Source organism: Bos mutus, chromosome 10 (genome assembly GCF_027580195.1).
Source record: "Bos mutus isolate GX-2022 chromosome 10, NWIPB_WYAK_1.1, whole genome shotgun sequence".
Classification (NCBI taxonomy): Eukaryota; Metazoa; Chordata; class Mammalia; order Artiodactyla; family Bovidae; genus Bos; species Bos mutus.
The window spans coordinates 82,249,266-82,261,206 of record NC_091626.1 but is presented as its reverse complement, the minus strand read 5'-3'; the positions used below and the strand labels follow the sequence as shown (position 1 = coordinate 82,261,206).

Below are 11,941 nucleotides of genomic sequence, written 5' to 3'. Positions count from 1 at the left end.
CGAAGCTCTGTGGCCTTCTGAGTACTCTCCAAAGAGCTTCTCTGTGCAAAATTTTCATCTTTGGACCACATTTTCTCAGGAGACTTGGGTGGTTCTTCCACTTGCATGGTATCGCTGGTCATAAGGTGGCCACTGTTGGGCATGCATAGACTAATGAGCTTAGTCATAATTATATGACTTTGCTAAAAGAGATTTTCCTGTTAGAATTAGGAACATTAAACACAAAAAGAATAAATAGAAACCCCTGTTATAGGGGTTTAGAACTAGGTTCTCATATATATATATATATATTTTTTTTTTTTAATTAGGGAGTTAGTAATCTTGGCATGTGTGGAGGATAATCTTACAAAGTGTAGGTTTCCAGTGTCAAACAGAAATATAAGTTAATTATGACCTAAGGGGGAAGTATAGGGAGAAGGAATATCTTCAATTAAGGAAAGGGCCTTTATTTTCCTTTCCTTGGAAGATAGAGAGGTGCTTATTTTCCATTTTTAAGCAATGAAGTTGGAATTTGACTTAGGGATGACTTTCTGGAACGACTCAAAAGTGGCAGGGTTCACTTGTTCCCCAAATGAAGTTTTTCCAATTAAAGGTGAAAGAGTAACAGCACAGGATAAAAGAAGAGAACTCACAGTTCGCTGGGTTCACTGGCTACTTCACCTCTGGCTTTTTCATTTGTCACATGTTCCTTGAATGTGGGAGGGGCTGTGTAGCTCAGCCTGTCCCTTGACTCTGAAAGTATATAGACAGAAGATGCAGCCTCTGGCAAGAAGATTTCTCCAAAACTCTGGCTAGAAATGGAACCCCAAGTCCTAAAGGTAGGGAGACTTGAGACCTGGGGGAAGTCCTTATATGACCAATGATCCAGAGGAGGGGTTCTCAGTTTTTACTCTTGCACTAATGATTTAATAAGTTAGCAGGACTATAGGCTCTTGGGTAAGCAAGAATAAATGGGAAGAAGAAAGAGCAGGGACTGTGTGTCTACTCTTATGTATCTTTGTTTCTAGTGCCTAGTATATAATTGGTATTCTATAGTGCTGAAGTTAAACTGAGCTGAACTTCAAACAAATTTTTTTAATTTTTCTCCTTTTAGCTGTTTACACAAAGATTTTGTTGGCTCAAGAAGGGACCTTGAAAATATAGAACTGTGCTAAACAAAACCTAACACTGAGTCCCCAGGGCCCAGACACCTTATTTCCATTAACCTAAAAGGGGATGAGTAAGCCAGGTGAAGGAGGCACATACAGCACTGTATTTAATTGAACATTGGGTTCCATAGCAGTCAGAGATACTTAGCCACTTGGGATACAGGAAGAGGAGAAACTGCAGCTCCTCAATTAGCAGCCTGGACTTCAGGAATGGGCTTTGGGAATCTCTGAACCCATGCAGTTGTATGCAAAGTTTGTCTATGTATATGAGCAGTTTTCTTGGGAGGAGGCCTAGCTTTTGCTCATGGTTTCAAAGGAGTCTCTTTCCCCCCAAAAGATGAAGAACCCCAATTTTAGAGGCATAAATCACTGCCCAGAGTCCCATAGTCCCAGGAGAGGGGCAGGTCTTAAGATCACTGCCACTCACACCTGAGCAGGTCATCAAAGTTATCTGTTTTCTGATCCCTACAAAACTTGACCAGCAATTTTCCCTTTTCCATTGTCTCATTCTCCTCTCAATAGAACCCCATGGTGAAGTGAGAATTTTGAACCTGACATCCTACTCAAGGGGGAAAAAAAAAAGATTTTGGAGAATAGAGAGGAACGAGAACAAAAGAGCAAAATGGGGGTGGTGGGCGGAATACAGCAGTAGGAGGAAAATGTGGCTGGCAAATCAATCCTTCCAGCGTTTTGACTCTGTCGGGGATTTGGCGCCGAGCCTCACCTCTTTTGGGTTTCTCTGCCTCCGGTGCCCCGGCGGTGTGGAGCTGTCTGTGTCCCGCGTGGACGCGAGGCTGGGTGCGGCGGGGAGCAGGGGGGCCGACGCGCTGGAACTGCAGCTGGAGCCCGGGCAGCGGGGCACGCTGGTGCTTGAGGGGGCGCTGCCGCCACTCTGCGTTCCGCCGCCGTTTAGCGGGCTCCCGGAGCTCTGGCTCCGCCGCCGCCTCGGCCCGCAGGCCCCGGCCTGAGGCGGTTAACCGGAGCAAGGCTGTTCTCATCCTGTGGGCAAAAGGAGAGCTGGTCGATCCTGCCTTCTTCTTCTATGACAGCGATTATCTCTACAGTGTATTTGGTGGCAAGTAATCTGAATTGATCTCGGATATAAAAATTAATTTTCTGCCCCCAGTGACCATGATGTATTAATATAGAAGACTATATATATAATTGTGTATATTTATTTTTAAATTATATGTACAGTCTTCTGTATTAATACATCATGGTCATTATAAACCATAAAAGTACTAAGTTAACAGGAGATAATTAAATATAAGTAGAAATTTTAATATTTACTTCTCCAGTCCCAACTGTTCACACATTCCTCTATATATGCTCACTCTAAAAATTATTCCTGTATTAGTCCCCCTGGGTACACTGAGCATTACCTACAATGGATAGTCAATCACTATTTATTATCTTGACCTGAAATCATACTTTTAAATGTTACCATCAGATTCTGTGGTCCCACCGCCTGCCAGTTCTGACACTGACTACGTTGCCTGGGGCATGTCATTAACCATTTGGGTTCAGTTTCCTCATCTATAAATACAGGTACCTACCTCATTAAATTGTTTGGAAAAGGGCATGGCAACCCACCCCAGTATTCTTGCCTGGAGAATCCCATGGACAGAGGAGCCTGGCAGGCTACAGTCCATAGGGTTGCAAAGAGTATGACATGACTGAAGCAACTTAGCACACACGCATGCATTGTATTTTTATGAGGATTAAATATGTTAATATATATAAAGGACTTAGTGATGGTGCACTGTAAGCACAGTAGGTTGTTGTTTAGTTGTTAAGTTGTGTCCCATTCTTTTGCCCACCAGGCTCCCCTGTCCATGGGGCAAGAATACTGGAGTGGGTTGCCATTTCCTTCTCCAGGGGATCTTCCTGATCCAGGGATCAAACCCACATCTTCTGCATTGGCCAGCATATTCTTTACCATTGAGTCACCAGGGAAGTCCTGGAGGAGTCAGCAATTATTATTATTATGCATCATTATGTCCAAATAAAGAAATCAAGGCATTAAACAGCTAGGTAACTTGCCCAGAGTCAGAGGGGATAGTATCCAGTTTAGTCACTTACTATCTATAACCTCAAGTACTTTTTGGTTATCAACCAAGAAACAAGATCCTTTGGCCCATGTAACCATCTGACTTCACTGGATTCTCAAGTTCTCCACAATATAAAAGAATCCCCAACTCTGAAGTGTGATGACATACAGCAGAAACCTGCAATCTCGTAAATTCTAAATGAAACTCTGAACCACTCTTGGGGGTTACCAAGAAGAATGCAAAAAGCTGTTGCTGACTTTGGGAAGTTGGTGTGACATAGCTAGTCCTCAGTGTTGTTTGAAGGTGGCCTGGCATTCACAGCCACATTCACAGCTAGGCCCTGTTATTGTGCTTTTGGATGTAATCTCACAGAATGCCAACATCACACAAGACCACTCTGAGACCATGACAGAGTGATACCAAAGAAGTCTGCTGCATACTTCTGTTTCAGCTCAGACAAAAACAAGGTCACTGTCTCATCCACAAAATACCAAACATACTCTCTCCTGGCTAACATGAGTGACTGCTGCTGCTTTCCCAGTTACAGCTTTAGCCTCACTCTAGTCTAGCCTCCCTGTAGATAAGATTTACTGAGATATCAAAACACAAAATTGTCCCTGCTTTCTGACAGTACCAAGTCTAGAGCAAATTTCTGTTACCTTGGAGCCTCCCCAAAATCACCCAGCTGAAGCCCAAATCCTATGATAGACTCTTTCTAACACAGTCTTAGCGAGATGCCCATGGTGTGCACTTTTTCTAGCTACAACAGTAAAAAAACAAACTTGCCCAACTATAGGTGTGTTCCTAATGGTCTTTGGCTGGGAAGCATTGACACCAATATCTTTAAAATGTGTCCTAGAGATTAACCCTAGACTTTCAGAACTCTTTTATTCTCCCCATCTAGTTATTTACCCACCCTCCATCTCAGATTTCTTTCCAGGTCTGTACCCAAAAGATACACTTTTGAAAGCCAGTACCCTAAAATCACTAAGTAGGGTATATTTTGGAGTTAAGAGCTTTCAGCTCTGCCATTCATTAGCTATGACCTTGGGCAAGTTATATAACCTCTTTGTGCTCCCTTTCCTTCTTGATAATGCTTCTTTCATTATATTAAATGAGTTAACATATATAAAGCACATATTACATGTCTGCATATCAGAAATGATCAACGCAATTTTGAGTTTTGCTTTATAAATAAAAACCCCTTTTCTTACTTGCCCCTGCAGTCTTTAGTCCTTTGAGATTTTGTCCATTCCCCTGTTTCCATTCTCTCTTTTGTGACCAGGGCAGAAGCCTGCCCAGTCTCTTGCTCTCTGGTTGGAATAGCTCTGATGATGCTTTATGGTCTAATGGCCACAGACTATTGATGCATTTGGCAAGAAAACAAAATAAAGCAATATTGCTTCGAAAATAATTTTTGGCGTTAACCATCTTTGCCATTTGAACTGTTTTCTGGTGTAGACATCTCAGGAAGATGCATTCTTTTTTGTTTATTGCAGTGAAGGTCTGATGTAGACGCAGCTTTTAAAGACGTAAGAAGAACTCTGGGTACCTTTTGATCTCATCTTGTTGCTTCCAAAAAAGCTCCTTCACCAACATGTGCTCTTCACGAAGACGAAACAAACTGTCCTCCAATTCATCCCGAGTCATCCTGCTCAAGGGTGGTTGAGTTTTTGTATTCTTACCTAAAGTCCAGGAAGAGGGTAAATAGAGATTATTCTTATATGTAATGTCTTTAACTCATCATATCTCTGGCTGCGTCTTGTCCAGAGGGCTTGAATCTATTTCGAGTCATGTGATTAAGAGGAAATTCATCAAGTATATGAAATGTACACTAATGGACCACTTAATCATTCTACGTCACTCTTGTATATGGAAAATCATTACATTTCATTCCAGCATGTGATTCAACCTCCTATCTGGAAAGTACATTCTCATTCTAAAAGTAGCAAATAGAGCTTTTAGTCTACTTAATTTTTATTTTTAATCCACTCTTTTATTTTTCCTTCTCATAATAATTAGATAATTTAGACTTAGATGAGGATTGTACCCGTAACTGTCTTCAGAGCCCCCATAAGGAAAAGGATAGAAACCTTTCTTGAGTACCAGGAGTTACCATTTGTTTTTGCGGTATGGAGAAATTGTCCCCAAATCTGCTTCCTTGGAATAGAGCCTCTGCTTGATCTAAGCAGAGGAAACTGCAGTACACTATAATATAGAGTGTGTTAATGTTCACTAGTTTAGAATCAGTTCTGATCTTGAAGAAAAACACAGAGCTTAAAATTTAAGCTCGTAATTGTTAATTTTACTTCATTTGTCTTATCCTATTCTTTCTCTCTCTTTTTACATATATATATTACATAATATTTACGTGTATTTTCTACATATTACTTTTTGGAATCACTGAAAAGTAAATTACAGACATGATGTCCATTTTCTTCTAACGAACCATGGTATATTTGATGGATACAGTATATCCATCAAAATCAGGAAATTAGCCCTAATATTATTTTACCATCTAACCCATAGACCATTCAAATTTCAAAAATTCAGGATCATGTGTTTCACTTGATTGCCATGTATCTTTAGTCTCCTTCACTCTAGAACAGTTCCTTAGTTTTTCCTTGTCTTTCATGACTTTGACATTTTAAGAGCACAGAGTAAAGGCCGTTTCCTTTGTAGACTGCCCCCTCAGTCAGGGTTTGACTGATGTTTCTTCGCAGTGGGTTCAGATTATTCATTTAGGACAGAAACCCCACAGAACTGAAGCTATCCTCTTCTCAGTGCATCGTATCAGTAGGCACATAATACCAGGGTGGGTTGCATCTTTTGACCCAGGGATCAAACCTATGTTTCCTGCACTGACACGGGGATTCTTTACCACTGAGTCACCATAAAGTTAATTGAGAAGTCTTCTTAAAACCCATTAATTAATAATTATTTTCCGGGGAAATAATTTGACACTGTATATTAGGACATAATGTTATATGACATTATAAAGTTTTCACCGACTAGCTTTAGCATTGTTTAATGATTCCTGCCTGACTTACCACTATCGTGGTCACCAAATGCTGAGTTTTTAATTTCATTATTCCTTCTACATTTGTTAGTTGCATTCTACTATAAAAGATGTTCCTTCAGTATGTGTATTAATTCATGTTTATTTATATCTGTGTGATCTTACAGATTTGTTTTATTCAATGGGTTATAATCCATGAATCTCATTCCTTTTAATGAGATTAAAAATTTAAATTCCTTTAAAATTTTTCCAGATTTGGCAAGTGTGAGCCCTTCCAGCTGATTCTGATGTCCTTTAAAAATATCTCCATGATTTTTTGAGAACTTTCTTATTTTCTGGCACAATAAAATATTATAGACTCACCTTGTACTTGCCCTACCTGAACCCTCTTGTACCTGTTACCAGATTTGGGTATTAAAAACCAAGATTTGGGTATTTTGTGTTCTTATGGCTGTGTCCTCTCAGCTGACAGAGTCAGGAAGTGTATGCATATATACACACATATGTGCACAGTCACACATACACACCTATGTCTATTTCTATATGCTAGAAACCATGAGGGCACTCTGATACCGTCATATAAAATCCAAAATCACATGGTTTATTCTAGTCTTGTTATCTTCCCATATTTGCATCTTTCTTCTCAGTGACAAATCAGTTCCCACTGTCCTCAGTACCCTTGAATGAAACAAGTCTCTCAACTACGTGGGCTATGTCTTTATCCACGGCACTGTTGAATCACACTGGTTTCTGCCAGCTGAGTGACCCACTGATTCATACCTGTCTGCAATGGCAGAGACTTCTGACCCCACCAGCCCTGGTAGTGTACAAGCCAATAATATTTTTTTATATTACACTGTGTCCTATTCTTTTACTTTTTCTTTTAAATTTTATAATGAATTTATTTATGTATTTGTTTTTGGTTGCACTGGGTCTTCATTGCTGTGTGCAGGCTTTCTCTAGTTGCGGTGAGCTACTCTTCACTGCGGTACATGGGCTTCTCACTGCCATGGCTTCTCTTGTTGTGGAGCACAGACTCTAGGCACGCAGGCTTCAGTAGTTGCAGTGTCTCAGTGTCAGGCGGGTGCGAGGGCTTCAGTGGTTGTAGTACATGGGCTTAGTTGCATGTGGAATCTTCCACGACCTGTGTTAGGGATCGAACCTGTGTCCCCTGCACTGGCAGGCGGATTCTTATCCACTGTACCAGCAGGGAAGTGGTTGACATTATAATGTCAACATTTTTAGTTGTACAGCCTAACTGTACCATAGATACTTTTACTATTTTCTTTTGGAATTGGTCATATCAGAAAAAATATTAAAATTAATTTTTAACAGGTTGCATTTTTTTTATGTGGACCATTTTTTTAAGTCTTTATTGAAATTATTTCTGTTTTATGTTTCGGTTTTTCAGTTGTGAGTCATGTGCAAACTTAGCTCCTCGACCAGGGATTAAACCTGCACCCCCTGCATTGGAAGGTGAAGTCTTTATCACTGGACTGCCAGGGAAGTGCCTAAAATTAACTTTTTAAAAATTAATTTTAAAATATATGTTATAAAAATATTCCATTAATGTGGTTTTATTTGTATGTGATCAAACTTTTTTTTCTTCCAAAGCAAAGTTTCTAAGATAAATTCAAAATTGCTTGGAATGAAAAAAAAAAATACAACTTCCAAACCAATGAAGTTAAAAATGATGCAGCTGATTGTCAGCGACACTTAACAAGAAAGTATGATCACTAGGAGGAAAATCTGTAGCATGACCAGAAACTTTTATGAAAATTTGCATTTATAGCAAACAATTTATTTGATTTACTTTTAGCTATTTAGCTATATAAAGAACAGAAGGGAAACTAGACACCATTTGTAATGACACCTAGGAAAGTTTCTTTTCCTAAGAAAATCAAAAGTGTAAAACCTTTACTTTGGCACCTTCTTCCATACTCCCTTTACTGTGTTGAAGACATACTGAATTCTTTTAGATTTTTGGTTGTATGGATGGTCTCCAAACTGACTGAATTCTCTAGGTAATTATTTCCTGCACAGGGGTGTTCTGTCAGTAGTTCTATGTCTTTTCCAACTTTGACAACCATCTCAGCCAGTTTATGTTTCATGTGCTTTATCCGTGCAACAATTAAAGCTTTAAGAGGTACAAAATCTCCAACTATGCACCATTAAAGGACATCAGGAACATAGTAGATTTCTCACTGAAATATTATGATCTAGCTTTCTCCTCTCTTCAAACCTACAGGCACCTGCTTCTGAACCTGATGGTTTGGAAGTTCTGCATATTTTCATCCTTGGGACCAATGGAAAGCTAAGCAGGAAGTATGTACTAATCCAGTCCTCAGGGAGCCAACATCAAGTCTACCACACTTTTAAATTTTGCTGCATTTGTGTTCCAGTTCTGAAGTCTCAATTCTTCTTCAAAATGATGACATTTAAAGACATCTCCCAGAGATTGGCCAAGATGGCCGAGTAGAAAGGGCCTGAGTTTACCTCCTGTTACGGTCACACCAAAATCACAAGTATCTGCAGAACAATAGAAGATCTCCTACAACCAAAGAGATAAAGCAGGAACGGCAAGGCAGGGGCAAGGTATTGTCAAGTCTCATACCTGTAGGTGGGGAACCCACAAATTGGAGGATAGATGCACTGTAGAGGTTCTTACAAAGGAGTAAGAGGTCTGAGACCCACATTAGGATTCCCAGCCCAAGGGTCCTGTATATAATGGTCAAATATGACAAACCTACAGCTAACATCATACTCAACAGTAAAAAGCTGAGAACATTTTCTTTAAGATCAAGAACAAAACAAAGATGTGCACTCTTGCCACTTTCATTCAACATAGTTTTGGAAGTTCTAGCCATGGCAATCAGAGAAGAAAAAGAAATAAAGGGAACCCAAATTGGGAAAGAAGTAAAATTGTTACTCTTTGCAGATGACTTAACACTCTACATAGAAATTCCTAGAAACACTAGAAAACTACTATAGCTCATCAATGAATTCAGTAAAGTTGTAGGATATGAAATTAATATACAGATATTTATCAAATTTCTAAACAATAACCATAAACTATCAGAAAGAGAAATTAAGAAAACAATCCTATTTACCATTGTATCAGAAGAATGAAATATCTAGGAATAAACATGTCTAAGGAGGTAAAAGACAGTACTTGGAAAAGTATAAGACACTGATGCAAGAAACTGAAGACAACACAAACAGAAACATATACTGTGTTCACGAAGTGAAAGAATTAATATTATTAAAGTGACCAAACTACCCAAGGTAATCTACGTACACACACAAAGAATGAAGTTGCATCCTTACCATACACCACATATTAAACATTAACTTAAAAATGGATCACAGACCTAAGTGTAAGAGCTAAAACTGCAAAATTCTTAGAAGAAAATATGGAAGTAAACTGTTGTGATCTTGGACCATGTCGTATTATATATGATGATATGAGGAAATTGGAACTCTCATACATTGTTAGTAGGGATGTAAAAATGTGCAACTGCTGTCAGAGATAATCTGGCAGTTCCTTGAAATAACAAAGAGTTACCATGTGACCCAGCAATCCCAATCTTGGGTATATACCTAACAGAAATGAAAGTATATGTTTATATAAAACCTGTACATGAATGTTCATACCAGCATTATTTATAAAAGCCAAAAAGTGGAAACTCAAATGTCCATCAACTGATGAATGTATAAACAAAATGTGATAAAAGTTATAAAAAGGAATGAAGCATTGATAAATGTTACAATTTGAATGAACTTTGAAAACATTTTGCTAAGTGAAAGAAGCTAGACAGAAAAAATCATATATTGCATGATAACATTTATAGCAAATGTCGAGAATAGGCAAATCCATAGAGACTTAAAGCAGATTAGTGATTATCAGGAGCAGGGAGTGGACACATGGGGAATGTCTGCTATAAGGGTTTTCTTTGGGGAGAGGGTAATTATATGTTCTAAAATTAGGTAGTAGAGATGAATGCAAAACTGTGAATGTAGTAAAAAGTAAGGAACTGTACATTTTAAAAGAGTGAACTTTATATATGTAACTTATATCCCAATAAAACTATTATGTATAATATACAGCATATATTAATATACATATATTATTATATATGTTATATCTATCTCACACATATAAATTGTGAAATAAAACACATATAGACAGTTTAAATAATAATAGTAAAGTGCACATAGAATACATACCAGGTTAAGAAACAAAAGATTACGAGTGCTCTCTGTAAAGTCTTCATCCATACTAGTCCCTTCTTCCTCCAGGAGTGACCACTATCTTGAATGTTGTATTAATAACTGCCTTGCATTTCTTTACAATTTTGTAAGGAAAATTAAAATTATTTATTTATTATAGAGAAAGCAAATTTATTATTTCAGTGTAGGACTATATATCAATGTATATTCATTTTTCTGATCAATGGACATTTATGTTGTTACATTTTTTACTCTTTTGAACAATTCTGCTATAAATATTCTGATCTATGTCTCTTGTCTATGCAAAAATCTCTGCCATTTTATACCCAGAAGTAAAACTGCACATTCAGTTTTACTAGCTAATGCCAAGCTTTCCTTCCAAAATGATCACACCATTTATACACCCAAGAGCAGTGCATAAAATGCCCGATCTTTGAAATAAAACTTACAGAAGTGAAATCAGGTGAAAAGATAATTAACAGTAGCTATGAATAGGACTGAGGAGTGGGAGTGTGTGAACAAAGTTACAAAAATATCTTCAGGTGAGTGGGGAAGAAGTGGTGGTGGGGCTGTGCTCTCTTTTGTTTTAAATTGCCTACCTCTGCTTAGTGAGACTGAAGGGCTGATTACATGCATAGATGAATGAGACTCGCTCATTTGTTCTTGGCTTGTGTTTGTGGTGCTCATAAACCCACACAATAAAATTTTTTATCATAAGAACATATGAAGAAAACGTTGAGAAGACTGAAGAAAAGGGCTGAGAGCAAAGCAGTCACTGTGAAGACTAGCAAGATGCCCCACAATAACAGACTGAGGGTTGTTTTCATTCCAAAAGGCATCCATCCTCAGACACAGAGTTTACCTTTCGAGGTTGGTATCATCAGAGCTATCGAATCTATGTCTCTATCAGGTCCTTTGCTATATGGTCCTCCAGAAGATAAGATGTCATATCATCTCCCAAGCTGTGAGAGATACCATGGGACACTAAAATAAAGGAAAGTGAAAAGTGAAGTCGCTTAGTCGTGTCCAATTCTTTGCGACCCCATGGCCTGTAGGCTACCAGGCTCCTCCCTCCATGGGATTCTCCAGGCAAGGGTACTGAAGTGGGTTGCCATTTTCTTCTCCAAAATAAAGGAAACCTTCAGTCAATTACTTGCAATTTGGGGATGTCTTCTGCAGGCTAGACTTAAGCCGTAGCAGAAATTTCTCAACACTTTCATGATGGTATAAGACATGGCATAGTCTTTTCTGTAGTGAAGTGAATCACTCTACACTAAAGGATAAAACCAAGCATTCGGTAATAATGATGTTATTTATTAAGAATGAAATCAATTTTTCCAATTATAGAATTGATCCATATCATTTTGGATTATTTTGAAAGTGTCTGCTCAGCCTGGAAGCCAATGATCATCCCCTTTCTCTAGGAAATGAGCCTCTGAACCCCTCGCTACTCCATTATAGGGATGTACTGGTGATAGGGACTGACACATCAG

General features: G+C 38.5%; 1 protein-coding gene across 1 annotated transcript; it reads right to left on the bottom strand.

Annotated features, from left to right (window-relative positions):
- On the bottom strand, window positions 1-10,496 carry LOC138989590 (X-linked retinitis pigmentosa GTPase regulator-interacting protein 1-like). The gene is given in 8 exon segments (XM_070378569.1): window positions 1-132; window positions 633-732; window positions 1,873-2,079; window positions 2,081-2,147; window positions 4,752-4,884; window positions 8,185-8,379; window positions 8,715-8,769; window positions 10,446-10,496. Coding segments are annotated over 7 exon segments (726 nt in total). The 3' UTR covers window positions 1-132; window positions 633-714.
- Window positions 10,497-11,941: the final 1,445 nt, after the last annotated feature.